This window comes from Anomaloglossus baeobatrachus, chromosome 3 (genome assembly GCF_048569485.1).
Source record: "Anomaloglossus baeobatrachus isolate aAnoBae1 chromosome 3, aAnoBae1.hap1, whole genome shotgun sequence".
NCBI classification, from domain to species: domain Eukaryota; kingdom Metazoa; phylum Chordata; class Amphibia; order Anura; family Aromobatidae; genus Anomaloglossus; species Anomaloglossus baeobatrachus.
The window spans coordinates 39181879-39201328 of record NC_134355.1 but is presented as its reverse complement, the minus strand read 5'-3'; the positions used below and the strand labels follow the sequence as shown (position 1 = coordinate 39201328).

Genomic DNA, 19450 nt, shown 5'->3' with positions numbered 1-19450 from the left:
CACCATCTCTCCCTTCCCTAGATGCAGGGTGTGGAGACACGGGGCTCAGTGGGTGCTCTCGTCCACTAAATCCCGCCGCCTTTAGAAAGACAGCGTGGCTCAGGGCTCATCCCAACTGAACGCCGGCCTCCTTAACCGTGGGCGTAACACTACTCAGACAACACAGGGTGAGGGAACCACAATAATTAGACTTTATTGGATCCCCAAACAATTAACGGCACATAACACATAACCAGCAAAACACACAAATGTAACAGGCAACAGAGTCTCACCCTTCCGCTGGCTCACTAGGGATTTAGAATGTCCATGCCTCACAGGTTCCAAGCTGTCTGAGGTCTGCAAAGTCTGTAACAGGTGACTGAACTGTCCCAACCTGAGTGTCCTCCTTAGGTAGTCCTGGTTTGATGTTAAAATCCTGGCAGCCGGAGTCGAAATCCCTAGGCTGTGGATATGGTCTCCAACCGGGTCCGGAGTCCCTAGATTGAAGCCATAAGATATCCTGATCCTCTAGTCAGCTCCAAAGAGCTTAGACTGGATCCATCAACCTTCATCAACCCTGGTGGCTTAAAGAAGTCCCTTTTATAGCCATAACCTTCCCTTAGGATACACTGCGTCCTCATCGATTGGTTGGACAAGATTGCTTCTCCCATTGGATGAATTTCAAGCTGCATGGATAATGTTCATTTAAATGATGTGCATATAAAGACTCAGTATACCTACATGGAGTCGGCAAGTCACCGACTAGACAATGGCTACTAAGGTAATTACATTATCAATACACAACTACAATACAATGATTACTGGAAGAGACTGGAGATACAATAGCTAAGCAAACATGACTTAGCACACATAAGAACAATAGTCTGGCTGAATGTTAAGAAACTTTAACCCATGAGAGTCCATGTCGTCACACAGGGTTCCCCTTTCCTTACCTTTCGCCGCTCGCTTGGTACTTCCTCAGACCTAATGTGACATCCTCTTCCTCTCTGAAGAGGTGATTTGCACAGTCCCTATTAAAATCAATGGGCCAGCCATGTAGTATTTGCTTTTTTTTTAGGTTCTCTGAAGCATCAGAATATGTGGGTTTTCTAAACTGGTTGATTCCTTTGATGACCATTTTATGTCTGTTGGTAAACCAAATCTCTTACACGATCTCCATGTCTATCGTTCCGTAGGTCGGGGAGTTCAGGGCACACGCTGCCGAGTGGACAGCAAATGTGACAGCCGAATTCAAGGAGACCCGGAGGCGTCTGAGTGTGGAGATCTATGACAAGTTCCAACGGGCTACCTCTATCAAGCGAAAGTTGTCCGCAGAGCTTAGTATGAGTCCAAGTCAAGAAATGACTCCTTGCAAGAGAACCTTATCGGTCAACCACCTGACCAGCGAGAAAGAGGTGCTGTCCTCGATGACGAAATGCGACAGCATGTACCTGAATGGTTTGACTCCTCACTGTGCTGCTGAAGAGATCGCCGTCATTGAAAACATTAAGTAGCTCAGCCTACCGACTTCACTGTCGCTTAAAAACTACATTTGCCATAATAAAGACTACCAGCATTTTTAAAGCCTGCATGAGCTCGGAAAATGACAAAGACTACAAATCAACACTGTTACAACTATCCAATATGTAGTTCAAAAAGACTCTTGAATTTCACAACGTCTGATGCCTTTCGGTGCCCAGACTGTTTTATTTTATTTTTTTTTCTAATGTGCCATAATACATGCAATGTTATATAATATAATCTTAATAATTTTTGGGGAAAAAAATAACCCAAAAAATTAGAAATTGGGATCTGACTGTCAAATGGAATGGACGGTCCGCGGACTCATGTTTTTGTAACTGGAGAAGTCGTTACGAGATACTGTACAGCCTTTAACCTAAGAAAACTTTCTGACAGTGCCTTATTCGCGCATAGACACACAACCTCCATAGCTGTTATTTTTTTAATTTAGGCCTGAGGAATGTATTTTATTGGCAAATCCACTTTGCTTGACGAGGGCGTACAACGGTGCCTCAATGCACTTGTCAGGAAAGGATGGAAGATGTCAGGAACTCTAAAGCCACAGCTGTCATAAGTGGAATGTTAAAAAGCGGAAAACAAACAGTTTTATGTTTTTTATTTTCTCTTTCGTCGGTGAAAGGGGCGATATTAAAACCCTTATTGCTAATTTAATTAATAAATGTAGCCGTCATTGATGCCATGACCTAGATTTCTCCACGGGTAGTCTAGGGTACACATTGTCATAGAGGTGTCAAGAGGAAAGTGAGACCCCCAACTGACATTGTCCCTTTATATGTTCTTCAGGGGTGGTAACATTTGTTTGCCCCTCCCTTTCACGGGTATAACAATCTTAGGAAATAAGGGAGGGGGAACTGATTCAGGTAAAACATTGCCTTTTGACCCAAACAAAGAATGTTGACTGTTGAGAGGGATACACCTGATTTTTACAACAGTCCAAATTTTTCTATAATATTACTTGACTTTTATTTAAAGGAAACCTGTCACTAGATTTGGCGACTATAGGCTGCGGCTGTGTAAAACGTAAAAAAACTTTTAGAATACTAACCTAAGGGGTGGTCCGGTCCGATGCGTGCCGCTGCTCTCCAGTCCTGCGCCTCCTCTCTTCGGCGATCGCCATCCTCCTTCCTCTGAGGCCCGTGTGAATGACGCATCCTACGGCCACTAGCCGGCATTAAGGTCCTGTGCACTTTGATCTGCCGTGCCCAGGGCAGATCAAAGTATTGTATTGCGTATGCACAGGCAGTCTCTAACCTTTCCTGGCACCTGCACATTACAGTACTTTGATCTGCCCTCAGCAGGGTAGATCATAGTGCGCCTGCGCAGGAATAGCAATGTTGGCTTGGGTGGATAATGTAGACACATCATCCACACTGGGCGGGGTAAAAGGAGGACAGAGATTGCAGCAGAGAGGAGGTGCCAGACCAGAGAGAGGAGACGCCAGATCGGAGAGCAGTGACACCCATCGGACCAGACCGCCCCCCCCCCCAAGTGAGTATTTCAAAGTGTTTGTTTACGTTCTACAGCGCAGCCTGGGCTTTTATATACAGTATTCTGGAATGCTGTATATAAGAGCCCACTCACTGGTGGTGGCCGCAGCTTATAGTCGCTAAATCTGGTGACAAGTTCCCTTTAAGCCTCTAGTGGTAGTAAAATATTTAGGAAAGAGGTTTAATATAAAAATCCTATCCATTTATGTTCAATGGTCTTTCAGTTAGGATCCATGGCCAACGACAATAGAGACGGCCATTATTGTTTTGGTTGAACCTGTGTTGTTATCTCAACTTCTGTCCCAAAGTTTGGGTGATGATCAATCCATTTAAAAGCCACAGAGCTGTCATTTTTAGCTTCTTTATTAATTTTACACTGGTTTGATACAGTGTAGTGCAATTTATGGATCATCTTTGAATTAGAGGGTCTTAATTTGATTAGAAAAAAAAAATCCCTGAAATTATTTTTAAGACCAAAAAGTCATGAACTAGACTTTTTGGTCTTAGAAATATATAGTTATGTTATGTTATAATTTAAGAACATATATTCAATAATGTGTGCTCTCAGGGGAGGGGCGATAACACAGATGTTCTCCTATTGGTGTTCCTAGCATCTGTGTCATTCCCCGCCCCCTCGGAGCCTATACTAGGTATAAAATGTATTAATTTTGCCCAGTCAGTTCATTTTGTTTATATATTAATTCATTTTGGATACTCCCTTTATTTTCTATTAGCAAGTAGGGAAGTCAGCTGCTGAGAAGGTATTTCTGGAATTAGGGACATAAGTATGGGGATAAAGAGGAAGAAGATGCCTACTTTCCCTTTAAAAGAGACAGAAGATGAGTTTCTGAATTCAAGACCAAAGGGGTTTACTAAAGATCAGGGATCTTGGCATAATTGAAACATAGTAAGTTGTTTAAATTACTAATTTTAAGCACAATAATTTATAAATATGTAATTTAATAACCCCTTAAAAGTTTTTACTTTCTTGATATACCAGAATATGCAACGGGTTGCATTCAGATTTCAATCAATGGGACTATTGGGGGCCCAAAAGACAGGGATTTTTGGGCTTCCTCTAAGGCCTGTTTCACACGTCAGTAAAAAACACAGACATTATTTACTGACGTGTAAAAAACGCCTATGTCCCTCCGTGTGCCATGATTCACGGCACACGGTGGTTGTCCATGTGCAATCCGTGATTCGTGATTGCACATGGACGTTACTCACCTATCCCGTTCCTGCTCTCCATGGTGCTGATCTCTCTGACTCTGCAGCGTCCGCCCACCGCTCTCTGCAGCTACTTCTGTGGGGCCCCGAGGTGCGGTGTCGGTGCAGCTGTGCATTACCTTCAGGGACTCCATGCGGCTGGATCTTGTCACAGGTAGGAAATCCTCTATTTTGATTGTCGTGACGCCACTCTCAGAATTGCGGTCAGTGGAGACCGCCACTGCAGGTTAGGGGTGCCTGGGGCCGATAGTGGGTGCAGTCAGTTGTAATAGCCTCCTGAGAGTGAGGCATGCCCCAGGGCCCCGTGTAGATGTGTGGAACTACAAGTCGCAGAATGACTCACACGCACAAGCAGAATGTCTTTCAAGGGTTTTACTCACTGAGGGTGGCAGGGTGAGTAACCCGGGCGTAGCTGGGATGAACCAGGCTGGAACCAGGTGTCCTTCAGGCTGACTGATGAGGGTGGCTACCGATCCGCCTTCCTTAGCCCTTTGTGTTTTGGGGTAACCCCTGCTTGAAGCCCTGCTGGGGTCGCCCAGGGAAGTTGCTGGTGCCTCTCTCCCCTTCCTTTTGGCCCGTTTGCTTGTAGCCTGGACCAGGTCACTCCGGCTGCTTGCCTCCTGTGAGCTATGGGCCCTCACTTTGCTACGTGGCTGCGGACTCTGTGGTGTTGTCTTGGGGGTGTAAAGTGCCCCCTCATGCAGGTTTGGCAAAGGACAGGTGAATCTATCCCTGCACTGGGACCTGTTACCCGGTTGGGCCTGGTAACTCCCTGACAGTCTCCTTACTCCCCACTCCGTTGCTCTCTCTTTAGCCGTGGGTGGATTTCGGGCAGCACTACCAGGTGACCGTTCTCCCCCGTCGGTAGTCACTACGCGTACGTTGTCAGAGTTGTGTCGAGCTCCAGGGTCGGCTTCTGCTCTCCCTGAACTTCACTACCCAACTCCTCTCGGCTCACTCCTCACTCCTGTTCCCGCCTACGTCACCTAGCAACCAGGCTCTCTACCACACCCCTTGAGTGGAGATGGAGGCCTCGCCCCCTCCTGGGATCCCCAGGGGTCCTCCCAAAGGTACATGTGTGAGACCTGATCACTATGCGCCTGTGTAGTCACACCTCGGTCAGCCTTCTGGATTACCTGTTTTGTACTGTCCCCAGCATGGGTGCAGTACTCAGTGGTGCCTGACCAGGTCAGGGGCGCCACACTTCCGGGTCGGCTCTGACTGCATTCATGAATATTCATGAGCCGGCCAGGAAGCTGCAGAGAGCGGGGGATGCACAGAGCATCGCTGGAGAAGGTGAGTTGAAAATGTTTATTATTTTCACTGTCCGTGTTTTTCTAGTATGTGTTTCACGGATCCCACCATAGTCTGGTCCATGGGACATCAGTGATGCCAGAAAAAAACGGACATGTTTCCGTGCGGCAATCACGGACACACGTGTACGCCACACAGAGACACAGTCAGTGAAAAATCACTGATGTGTGCGCAGACCCATTGATTATAATGGGTCTGCATATGTCAGTGATTCTGGTACGTATAAAAAAAAAACCACATACGTACCAGAATCACTGACGTCTGAAACAGGCCTAACAAATTATATCAGAAAGTAAATGGCCATGGTGATCCTCTGAGACTTAACACAATTAAAAACTGACCCCTGTCTTAAAGGTCTCGATCCGACCCTCGATGAGAAGTGGTATCATCTCTGGCACTGTACTTATCACCTTAGGACTTCAAATAAATCTATATATGACTAGCCCTTGCTTAAAGAGGACCTGCCACTAGCCATAAATATGTATTTTTTTTCAAACAGTGTAAGCGCCGCTGTTCTCCTGAATCCGGCGATGTTTTTCTTTCGTCCCTGCGCCTCTCCGTTCCGGAGATATGCTCCTGTCTTCACTGTAAAAATCTAGTCTTTTTTAGCCAACTAGGCATGTTCCTTAAGAACAGTGGAGAGTTCAAGACCCCACCCACTTGGTTGAAGAGAGTAGATTTATATATAGTGTAAAGGGGCCATATCTCAGGAACGGAGAGGCGCAGGAACAAAAGGAAAACCACGCCGTATTCAGGAGAACAGCGGCATTTATATCAGACATTAAAAAAATACATTTATGGCACGTGGTAGGTCAAGTTTAAAGGTAATGTTGGAGTGTGAGTACAAATATTATGAACAGGCTTCATGCATATTCTGAAAAATATCATTCTGGGACTTTTTCTGACAACAATATGCAAATTTATCTAATAAATCCTGGACAGACGGTAACACAAGAAAAGTAACAAGAACAAACAAACCAATCCAATGGCTCCAAGTATGAACCAACGAGTCTCCAAGTAACAACTCGGAGGACAGCTACATTGCAATAAGATGTCCGGTGATGACATCCATCATGCAATATGAGCTGTAGCATTCAGAATGAGCAATATCTACAGGGCAGAATACTGTTAATACCGCTTGACTTTCTTTTTTTTTCTTTCTGTGTTTGCTCATTTTTGTTTTCTAACTCCTGTCTTGTAGAGGCAACATGGCTTCCACGTATGAGGCTGAATTAATGAGCACAGCACAAGGAACATGTGCAAATAGTATTGTAACTGCCGAGATTGTAACGCAGATTATGAGTATGCCTGTAAAATGTATCATTAGGAAATACAAAGTGGACATTGATGATGTCATGGACAATGGAACACTCATGGAAGAGTTTTTAATTTTATTAAATTATATTTTACAAAACTGATGATTTATGCTCTGGTTGATTCATTTAATGGATACCATAGTAAGAGGCATTGTATATAAGGCCTTCTTCACACATCCGTGTTTCCGGTGCGTGTAACACCCGCTTCCACCCATATTGGCGACACGGACACACGTAGACCCATTAAATTCAATGGGTTTGCGCACACGTCCCTGTTTTGACATGGAATGTGTATCAGTGTCGAGCATACACGTCTGTGTGTTCCACATGGTGACATGTCCGTGTTCTGTCGGCAGCACGGGTGTCACACGGACCGCACAGTGATGTGATCCATGTGACATCAGTGTGACACGTACTGGAGGAAGCACAGGTCACATAAAAATAAAGTATTTTTATACTTACCTGTCTTCAGCGCTGCTGTTTCCGGAGCTGCTGTCTCCGGCGCTGCTGTTGCTTCTGCGCACCGCACTTCAGAATTCTCATTGACTTTGCTGGCATTAACGATAGACATGCAGATTTGGGCCACAAACTGCACCAAAAATGCAGCGTGCGCACAGGGCCTAACAGTCCAATCACACAGGTGGATTTAGGACCCCGGTCCTTATGATCTCAGATGACTCTAGCAATGGAACCTCCAGCAATCATCCATTTTTCACTTGCCATATTTTTCGTTTTATAAAATGCACTGGATTCTAAAACGCACCCCAAATTTAGAGAGAAAAAAACCTAAAATAAATATGGGGTCCGTTTTATAATCTGGCGGTGCAGGGGGGGCCCAGATGCTCACTGCAGGTTGCGACGCTGTGCCGAGGCTGTGGCGGGTGCTGCTCTGTCCTGGGGCTGCAGCAGGTGCTGTTCTGGGCTAGGAAAGTGAGTGCTGCGGCAGGGTCTATTCTGAAGATGTCGGTGGAACGCACTTGAAAGAAATAGAGGCTTGAGTCAGTGCGTATGTCGCGGACGGGGAGGGCGCTGGGCTCGCTAACGCTCGGGTCCGGCGCTGCTGCTTCTGCTGCGGCTGCTCGGTGGCTCGAGCGGAGGGCCGGATCCGGGGACTCGAGCGGTGCTCCTCGCCCGTTAGTGAAAGGGGTGGTTTGGTTTGGGGATGTAGTCTGTGACGCCACCCACGGGTCGTGGTGAAGATGAGCACCACTGCTGCTGATAACGGGGATCCCGGGAACGATGGCAGGGAGCAGCTAGGATGTTGTTTTCCCCCCTCCGTGGGTAGGGATTGGTTGTCCCGGGGCCCGGTGAGGTGACGGGGAGGCAGGGTTGGCGAGGTACAGGGTCGCAGGGGCACGGTGGTACTCACTCAGCCAAGAATAGATACAGAGTCTCCGGTAAAACAAACGGCTGGATGGACGGGTCCCGCAGCCGGCTGCTGTGGTTACTCCCGGACGGTTGGTGGTGGCTGCCTTTCCCTGCACCTGTTGTGTATCTTCGGTTCCGATGGCTTCCCACCGGTAACCCGCTCCCCAGCTTGGATATGTGCCGGATTAGCCCTTTTGCCCGCAGGCTCTGGCCCTGGGAATTCTAGCTGTGGCGGTAGCTGTATTTCCCTTTCTCTGTTTGGACGGTTGCTTTCAATCGGGTCTTTGCTGCTAGGAAACCCCGGAGGTTCCGGTCGCTAACGGATTTGACCAGTTTAACGGCGACTCCCAGCCTGGTCGGGGTCCGCAGGCCCTGCCGGATTGTGCTGGCTTCTCTTCGCTCCCCGGTTCGGTACCGGCGGGCCACCGCCCGACCCCGGTCCTTCGGTTCCGCGTTGATCGGCCTCTCCTGCAGACGGCCACCACCGTCTGCCAACCTTGCTCTATGTGCCCGGGCCACGTACCCGGACACCGTCAGTCTGCTCCTTTCCTACCACCTCACTCCACTCCTCGACTGAACTCCGAACTCAACTGACTTCCTTTCCCGCCTCCAGGACTGTGAACTCCTCAGTGGGTGGGGCCAATCGCCTGGCTCCACCCCACCTGGTGTGGACATCAGCCCCTGGAGGGAGGCAACAAGGATTTGTGTGTGACTGATGTGCCTATCTCGGGATGTGGGGTGTGTTGTTGCAGTACCTGTGATGACCTGGCTAGTCCAGGGCGCCACACGTGCGCAAATTGAGTTATCGGCTCAATGACAAGCCGAGATCTGGGCACACGCTGACTCTGGGTGCCATTATTTGAAGGCCTTATCGCCAACATCTTTAGAATGGCCCATTCTTCACTGCCCGCCGCACAGAGCCCCGCTGCACACAACCCCGTCACACAGAACCCCAACTCCCGCCGCACATAGCCTCACATCCTGCCACACAGAGCCTCGCCGCACAGAGCCCCACCGCACACTGCACATAGCCTCGCCACTCAGAACCCCACTACCCACTGCACAGAGCCTTGCCGCAGAGAACCCCACCGCCTGCTGCACAGAGCCCCACCACACAATGCACATAGCCTCATCGCCCAGAACCCCACTACTCACTGCACAGAGCCTTGCCGCAGAGAACCCCACTGCCCATCGCACAGAGCCTCGCCACACATAGTCTCAACAGCTGTCACACAGAGCCTCGCCACTCACAGCACAGCGCACAGCATTGTCCCTGCCTCCTGCTACCCCTCTCTCACAATGTGTAAACCCTAGGAGCGACGATCACCGATCACAAAAACGTCAAAAATCGGTGATCGGTGACACGTCGCTCCATTCCATAATGTCTGTACGATGTTGTTTATCGCTCCTGCGGCGTCACACATCGCTGTGTGTGAAGCTGCAGGAGCGACAAACATCTCCTTACCTGCGTCCACCGCCAATGCGGAAGGAAGGAGGTGGGCGGGATGTTACATCCCGCTCATCTCCGCCCCTCCACTTCTATTGGCCGGCCGCTTAGTGACGTCGCGGTGACGTCGCGGTGACGCCGAACGCACCTCCCCCTTGAAGGAGGGATTGTTCGGCAGTCACCGCGACGTCGACGACCAGGTAAGTGTGTGTGAAGCTGCTGTAGCGATAATGTTCGCTACGGCAGCAATCACAAGAAATCGCATGTGCGACGGGGGCGGGTACTATTGCGGCTAGCGATGTCGCAGCGTGCAAAGTACCCCTTTACACTCTGTTCAAATTAGTTTAAAGGGCAAAAAACTAGAAGCTTCATTCATTGACATAAGCTTATTGCAATTGGTTGTAGCGTAACTATATATATAAACATCTAATATATAAAGCTGAGTGTGTGTATTGTGTGTGTGTGTGTGTGTGTGTGTCCACTAAAGGAATCCGCACCGTCGCATTTACAATCATGAAATTTTGCACAGATGTCTCATGGGACCCAGGGAACGTCGTAGACTATGTTTTGACAGGAAAATTTAACGCCACGCTTTACAGTTACTCTCCAAAAAACATGCCTCCATTAAAGTGAATGGAGCCTGGAACTACAGGTTATTAATAGCAGCTGTGGTTGGTTGTTATAGGTACAAAGCACATTGTTAGTATAAGAAGCTTACGTGTGAGGTATATGATGTTGGTGGGGAGACAGATAGAGAGAAAGACAGACAGAGACAGACAGAGAGAGACAGACAGAGACATACAGGGAAAGAGACAGAGAGACAGAGACAGATGGTGAAAGAGACAGACAAAGACAGACGAGGAAAGAGACAGACAGAGACAGACAGCGAAAGAGTCAGATGGGGAAAGAGACAGATATGAAAAGAGACAGACAGGGAAAGAGACAAACCGAGAAAGGCAGACAGGGACAGAGACAGGCAGACAGGGAAAGAGACAGACAGAGACAGACAAAGACAGATGAGGAAAGAGACAGACCTTGATAGAGACAGACGGGGAAAGAGACAGAGAAAGAGAAAGACAAGGAAAGAGACAGATAGAGACAGGCAGACAGGGAAAGAGACAGACAGGAAAAGACAGACAAAGAGATGGAAAAAGACAGACAGGGAAAGAGACAGGAAAAGAGACGGGGAGACAGACGGGGAAAGAGACAGACCTTGAAAGAGACAGACCTGGAAAGAGACAGATGGGGAAAGAAAGAGAGATAGAGACAGACAGAGACAGGCAGACAGGGAAAGAGACAGACCTTGAAAGAGACAGACGGGGAAAGAGACAGATGGGGAAAGAGACAGAAGGTGAAAGAGACAGACAGAGAGACGGGGAAAGAGACAGACAGACGAGGAAAGAGACAGACAGGGAAAGAGTCAGATGGGGAAAGAGACAGACCTGGAAAGAGACAGACCTGCAAAGAGACAGACAGAGACAGGCAGACAGCGACAGAGACAGGCAAACAGGAAAAGACAGACAAAGAGATGGACAAAGACAGACAGGGAAAGAGACAGGAAAAGAGACGGGGAGACAGATGGGGAAAGAGACAGACCTGGGAAAGAGACAGATGGGGAAAGAAAGAGAGATAGAGACAGACAGAGACAGGCAGACAGGGAAAGAGACAGACCTTGAAAGAGACAGACCTGCAAAGAGACAGATGGGGAAAGAGACAGACAGAGACAGGCAGACAGGGACAGAGACAGGCAAACAGGAAAAGACACAGACAAAGAGATGGACAAAGACAGACAGGGAAAGAGACAGGAAAAGAGACGGGGAGACAGACGGGGAAAGAGACAGACCTTGAAAGAGACAGACCTGGAAAGAGACAGATGGGGAAAGAAAGAGAGATAGAGACAGACAGAGACAGGCAGGCAGGGAAAGAGACAGACCTTGAAAGAGACAGACGGGGAAAGAGACAGAAGGTGAAAGAGACAGACAGAGAGATGGGGAAAGAGACAGACAGACGAGGAAAGAGACAGACAGGGAAAGAGTCAGATGGGGAAAGAGACAGACCTGCAAAGAGACAGACAGAGACAGGCAGACAGGGACAGAGACAGGCAAACAGGAAAAGACACAGACAAAGAGATGGACAAAGACAGACAGGGAAAGAGACAGGAAAAGAGACGGGGAGACAGATGGGGAAAGAGACAGACCTGGGAAAGAGACAGATGGGGAAAGAAAGAGAGATAGAGACAGACAGAGACAGGCAGACAGGGAAAGAGACAGGCAAACAGGAAAAGACACAGACAAAGAGATGGACAAAGACAGACAGGGAAAGAGAGAGGAAAAGAGATGGGGAGACAGACAGGGAAAGAGACAGACCTTGAAAGAGACAGATGGGGAAAGAAAGAGAGATAGAGACAGACAGAGACAGGCAGGCAGGGAAAGAGACAGACCTTGAAAGAGACATACGGGGAAGAGACAGACGGGGAAAGAGACAGAAGGTGAAAGAGACAGACAGAGAGACGGGGAAAGAGACAGACAGACGAGGAAAGAGACAGACAGGGAAAGAGTCAGATGGGGAAAGAGACAGACCTGCAAAGAGACAGACAGAGACAGGCAGACAGGGACAGAGACAGGCAAACAGGAAAAGACACAGACAAAGAGATGGACAAAGACAGACAGGGAAAGAGACAGGAAAAGAGACGGGGAGACAGATGGGGAAAGAGACAGACCTGAGAAAGAGACAGATGGGGAAAGAAAGAGAGATAGAGACAGACAGAGACAGGCAGACAGGGAAAGAGACAGACCTTGAAAGAGACAGATGGGGAAAGAGACAGACCTGGAAAGAGACAGACGGGGAAAGAGACATACTGGGCAAGTGACAGACGGGGCAAGAGACAGACGGTGAAAGAGACAGACAGAGACAAACGGGGAAACAGACAGACAGACGGGGAAAGAGACAGACAGAGACAGACAGGGAAAGAGTCAGATGGGGAAAGAGACAGACCTGCAAAGAGACAGATGGGGAAAGAGACAGACAGAGACAGGCAGACAGGGACAGAGACAGGCAGACAGGGAAAGAGACAGACAGAGAGACAGACAAAGACAGATGAGGAAAGAGACAGACCTTGATAGAATCAGATGGGGAAAGAGACAGAGAAATAGGGACAGACAAGGAAAGAGACAGACAGACAGGCAGACAGGGAAAGAGACAGACAGGAAAAGAGACGGGGAGACAGACGGGGAAAGAGAAAGAGCTGGGAAAGGGACAGAACTGGAAAGAGATAGATGGGGAAAGAAAGAGAGATAGAGACAGAGACAGACAGACCTTGAAAGAGACAGACGGGGAAAGAGACAGACCTGGAAAGAGACAGACGGGGAAACAGACAGATGGGGCAAGAGACAGATGGGGCAAGAGACAGACGGGGCAAGAGACAGACAATGAAAGAGAGAGACAGACACAGACATAGAGACAGACACAGAGATAGACAGAGACAGACACAGAGACAAAGAGATAGAGACAGATAGACTGATAGAAAGATAGACCGAGAGATAGACACAGACAGACAAGGAAAGAAATAAACAAAGAGCAGACAGACCGCGACGACACACAGACAGAGACTGGGAGAGAGACAGCTACTATTCCAGGCAACGCCCGGGTACTATAGCTAGTATATATATATATATATATATATATATATATATATATATATATATATATATATATCTACATACACAGTACAGACCAAAAGTTTGGACACACCTTGTCATTCAAAGAGTTTTCTTTATTTTCATGACTCTTAAAATTGTAGATTCACGTTGAAGGCATCAAAACTATGAATTAACACATGTGGAATGAAATACTTAACAAAAAAGTGTGAAACAACTGAAAATATGTCTTATATTCTAGGTTCTTCAAAGTAGCCACCTTTTGCTTTGCTTACTGCTTTGCCCACTCTTGGCATTCTCTTGATGAGCTTCAAGAGGTAGTCACCGGAAATGGTTTTGACTTCACAGGCGTGCCCTGTCAGGTTTAATAAGTGGGATTTCTTGCCTTATACATGGGGTTGGGACTAGAGTTGAGCGCGGTTCATGGTTCGTGGTTCTCCAGTTCGCGGCTCGAGTGATTTTGGGGGCTGTTCTAGATCGAAGTAGAACTCGAGCTTTTTTGCAAAAGCTCGATAGTTCTAGATGCGTTCGAGAACGGTTCTAGCAGCAAAAAAACAGCTAATTCCTAGCTGGCTTTCCGCTGTAATAGTGTAAGTCACTCTGTGACTCACACTATTATGACATTTCAGTGTATAGTGTGCGGGAACAGCGCATTCAGATCACTGCTGTATGGATAATGGCGATCGCCTTTTTTTTTTTTTTTTCCTTGTCTTCCTTCCCTAAGCGTGCGCGTCTTGTGGGGCGGGCCAGCATGTCAGCCAATCCCAGACACACACACAGCTAAGTGGACTTTTAGCCAGAGAAGCAACGGCATGTGTGATAGGATGTCCATGTCACATGTCCCTGCATTATAAAAACGGACATTTTCCTCCAGCACGCCATTATCTGCCTTCTGCGTCCTTGGTGTCAGACATCACTGGCGCAGCTCCTATCGCCGATACTGCTGTGTACGCTCCATACACAGCGCTGGACAGCTTAGGGATAGCACTTTCTATCAGTCCTTTTAAGGGCTCATACCGGCAGGGTCAGAGCCATAGGTGACAGGTCCTGAAAACAGAGTTTAACAGCTACACAAGATGACAGCGTCTGTGTAGCTAAGGTCAGGGATTTCCTCGCTGCATTTCCCCATTAGGAGGGATAGAAAGGCAGGCTTCCTTTCCTCTACCCAGAGCCCCACAACCCTGCCACTGTACCCTCCTGTCCTCTGCACACTCCAACTCATTATAACTAAGCCATTATACTAGCAAACACTGAGTGAACTTAGTGGCATCCTAAACGTGGCTATTGGACTTCTGTATAGTCCCACTAGTGCAAAGATATTTTCAGCACCTCTGCCTGCATTGCACACTCCAACTCATTATAACTAAGCCATTATACTAGCAAACACTGAGTGAACCTAGTGGCATCCTAAACGTGGCTGTTGGACTTTTGTATTGTCCCACTAGTGCAAAGATATTTGCAGCACGTCTGCCTGCATTGCACACTCAAACTCATTATAACTAAGCCATTATACTAGCAAAAACTGAGTGAACCTAGTGGCATCCTAAACGTGGCTATTGGACTTCTGTATAGTCCCACTAGTGCAAAGATATTTTCTGCACGTCTGCCTGCATTGCACACTCCAACTCATTATAACTAAGCCATTATACTAGCAAACACTCAGTGTACCTAGTGGCATCCTAAACGTGGCTATTGGACTTCTGTATAGTCCCAGTAGTGCATAGATATTTGCAGCACGTCTGCCTGCATTGCACACTCCAACTCATTATAACTAAGCCATTATACTAGCAAACACTGAGTGAACCTAGTGGCATCCTAAACGTGGCTGTTGGACTTTTGTATTGTCCCACTAGTGCAAAGATATTTGCAGCACGTCTGCCTGCATTGCACACTCAAACTCATTATAACTAAGCCATTATACTAGCAATTTATGCTGCCTTTTTAAGGGCCATAGTTGCATTGTCAGGGATATTTATTCTTTATTATTCTGCTGTTAATAAAGCTAGACCACCGCTGCAATCTACACCACCTCTCAATTTTTACTACCACATTTTCAGTGCACAATCTTGTCGCAATCAACATGAGTGGCAAAATGACAGATGCTGGTGAAAAGGGGAAGAGGCGTGGTGGAAAAGGAAAAAAAGGGTTTGTCCGTGGGGAAGGTGGCAAAGCTCCATTATCATCTGCTGAAGATAGACCATCTACCAGCAAAAGTAAGATGTCTACTACTTTCCGGGGACAATCCGATGTGCTCCCTTTTTTACGGACACGAACAACTGGAACAAAGGTAGATGATGGCCAAAAAAGGAAAATGCTTGAATGGATCTCAAGTGGTCCAACAAGTGCCCTCTCAGCCACTTCAAGTACCGCATCCAAAAAACACCAGTCCTCTGAGTTGTCATCCCAATCAAACTTGCTTTCTCCCAGCTCTGAAGTCTCCATCAGCCCTGCACAGTATGGTGGAACTGAGATGGCTGAGTCTGCAGAGCTGTTCAGTCACACTATAGCCTGGGAATCAGAAGTCTGCTCCCAAGCTACAGTGAGTACAGACCAGGAAATGGACTGCAGTGATGCCCAGAACCTTTGTGACTCTGATTCAGGTCGTGAGGACCAAGTTTCTGAGCATAATGTTGACCCTTTGTCACAAACTGTAACACCTGTGGTTATAGACAATGAGGAACATACTGATGACGATGAGACGCAGATACCAGATTGGGATGACAACTTAAATATTCGGTCAGGGCAAGAAGAGGCTCGATCTGAGGGTGAGGTGAGTGCAAACACAACAATTGATGAGGAAGTTCTAGATCCCACCTACTGTCAACCCACAGTCAGGCACTCGAGGAGGTCAACAGAGGTGGTGGAGGAGGATGCAACTGATGGCGAAGTTACCTTGCGCCTTCCTGGACAGAGTCGGAGTACTGGTAGCACGTCTGCAACTGCATCCTCAGCCACCACTCTGCCTCTGAGCACTAGTCGGGGTGGATCAACAGGTCGCATACCCTCTAAGCCTTGCCTAGCCTGGTCCTTTTTTGACATAGCAAAAGATCACCCAAATTATGTGATCTATAAAATTTGTCATGATTCTGTTAGTAGAGGGCAAAACCTCACCAGTTTGACAACTTCTTCCATGAATCGTCACATGAATAAATATCATATGTCCCGGTGGGAAGCTCACCGTGCTGCAATGCGGCCTAGCGGAGCGAACCATCCACCGCCTGCCCCTTCTAGTGCATCCGCGCGCTCTTCATCTTCTAGGACTGTGAGGACAGCTGTCACACCTGGTTTTCCACACACAACTTCCACCACTGTAACCGCAACAGGCAGTTTGCTTGATAGGTCGTCAGTTGGTTTGGAAGGGGAAACAAGTGAGTGTGTACAGCTCTCTCAGACATCGATAGCACCAACGTTGGATGAAGGCAACATCATGTCTCCGCCTGCACTTTCCTCACAAACCTGCATTTTTCCAGGGACACCCTACTCAACACCGTCTACACACAGCAGCCAGATCTCTGTCCCTCAGATGTGGTCAAATAAAAGGCCATTTCCTGCAACCCATGACAAAGCTAAGAGGTTGACTCTATCCCTCTGTAAGCTCTTGGCTACCGAAATGCTGCCTTTCCGCCTAGTGGACACACAGGATTTTAGAGACCTTATGTCTGTCGCTGTGCCCCAGTACCAGATGCCTAGTCGCCACTACTTCTCTAAGAAAGGTGTGCCCGCGCTACACCAGCATGTCGCACACAACATCACCGCTTCCTTGAGAAACTCTGTGTGTGAACGGGTGCATTTCACCACCGATACTTGGACCAGTAAGCATGGACAGGGACGTTACATGTCGCTGACTGGGAACTGGGTAACTATGGTGATAGATGGTGAAGGGTCTGCTGCACAAGTCTTGCCGTCCCCACGACTTGTGTGTCAATCCTCTGTCTGTCCAAGTTCCGTCACTGCTTCTGCCTCCTCCACCTCATCTGGGTCCTCCACCTCCGCCCCAAGCCTGCCTGGTCAGGCCACCAGCGTTCTCACAGCGCAGAAGGAATCACGCACGCCTCATTACTATGCTGGCAGCAGAGCGCAACGGCATCAGGCGGTCTTTAGCTTGACATGTCTTGGGAATAGGAGTCACACAGCTGAGGAGTTGTGGTCAGCTCTGCAGTCCGAGTTTAATAAATGGTTGTTTCCACTCAACCTGCAGCCTGGTAAGGCCGTGTGCGACAATGCTGCAAACCTGGGTGCGGCCCTTCGCCTGGGCAAGGTGACACACGTGCCTTGTATGGCTCACGTGTTGAACCTTGTTGTCCAGCAATTCTTAACACACTATCCCGGCCTAGATGGCCTTCTGACCAGGGCACTAAAACTGTCTGCTCACTTCCGCCGTTCAACCGCCGCAGCTGAGCGACTTGCATCTCTCCAGAAGTCTTTCGGCCTGCCGGTTCATCGCCTGAAATGCGATGTGGCGACACGCTGGAATTCGACTCTCCACATGTTACAGCGACTGTGGCAGCACCGCCGAGCCCTGGTGCAATACGTCATGACGTATAGCCTGGGCCAACGAGATGCAGAGGTGGGGAAGATCACCCTGATGGAGTGGTCTCAGATCAAGGACCTATGCACCCTTCTGCACAGTTTCGACATGGCGACGAATATGTTTAGCGCTGACAATGCCATTATCAGCATGACAATTCCAGTCATTTACATGCTGGAGCACACGCTAAACACTATTCGGAGTCAGGGGGTGGGACAACAGGAAGGGGAGGAACTACAGGAGGATTCATATGCGCAAGGGACAACAACATCACCAAGGTCCAGACGTTCATCATCACCAACGCAGCAGGCATGAGATCATGGGGGACAGGGATCAACAAGGGCACATAGTAGCAGGCGAAATGTTGAGGAAGGTGCAGGAGAACATGAAGAAATGGATGACTAACTGTCCATGGACATGGAAGACTCAGCAGATGAGGGAGACCTTGGTCAAATTTCAGTTGAAAGAGGTTGGGGGGAGATGTCAGAGGATGAAAGAACGGGTAGCACCTCTATGCCACAAACACAGCGTGGACTTGGTCCGCATGGCTGCGCAAGACACATGAGTGCCTTCTTGTTGCACTACCTCCAACATGACCCTCGTATTGTCAAAATTAGAAGTGATGATGACTACTGTATTGCCACACTATTAGATCCCCGGTACAAGTCCAAATTTTGTGACATAATTCCAGCCATAGAAAGGGACGCACGTATGCAGGAGTATCAGCAGAAGCTGTTACTCGATCTTAGCTCGGATTTTCCACCAAACAACCGTGCAGGTGCAGGGAGTGATTCTCCCAGTTGTAACTTGACAAACATGGGACGGTCTCGTCATCTTCAACAGTCTACCCGTACCAGTAGCACCGTATCTGGTGCTGGTAACAGCAATTTTATGGAATCTTTTCATAATTTTTTTAGACCCTCCTTTGCAAGGCCACCAGAGACAACAAGTCTGACACATAGTCAACGGCTGGAGAGGATGATACAGGACTATCTCCAAATGAACATCGATGCCATGACTTTGCAAATGGAGCCTTGCTCATTTTGGGCTTCAAATCTAGAAAAATGGCCAGAGCTCTCCAGTTACGCCTTGGAGATTTTGTCGTGTCCAGCTGCCAGCGTTGTCTCTGAACGTGTCTTCAGTGCTGCTGGGTGTGTGCTGACAGATAAGCGCACGCGTCTGTCCAGTGACAATGTGGACAGACTAACGTTCATCAAAATGAGCAAGTCATGGATCCACCAGGAATTTACTACCCCTGTGTCATCCTGGGGAGAGTAAATGCTGTGAAGTGTACAACTGGGGCACAAGTGCTGCCACTGAATGGGTGGGTGTGTGTGGGGCACAATTTTTGGAAAAAAGGGAGACTCCGCTTGGAATAACCCTTGCTTGCTGTGTTTTTTAAAAGGAGCCAAGATGAACAAGTCATGGTTCAGCAAAGACTTAGCTACCTACCCCGGTGTCCTCCAGGGGACGGTTAAGTATGGCGTATTTTTGAATGTGCTTGATGCAAATCTAGCTGTGAAGTGTACAACTAGGGCACAAGTGCTGCCAGTGAATGGGTGGGTGTGTGTGGGGCACAATTT

General features: G+C 48.2%; 1 protein-coding gene across 1 annotated transcript in view; it reads left to right on the top strand.

Annotated features, from left to right (window-relative positions):
• The window catches only part of KCNK2 (potassium two pore domain channel subfamily K member 2), a 180926-nt gene extending 173960 nt beyond the window's left edge, over positions 1–6966 (top strand). Inside the window, exon 7 of the mRNA XM_075339137.1 lies at positions 1176–6966. Within this exon, the coding sequence (XP_075195252.1) occupies positions 1176–1493 (318 nt within the window). The 3' untranslated portion in view covers positions 1494–6966. The remainder of the gene's footprint in view (positions 1–1175) is intronic.
• Positions 6967–19450: the final 12484 nt, after the last annotated feature.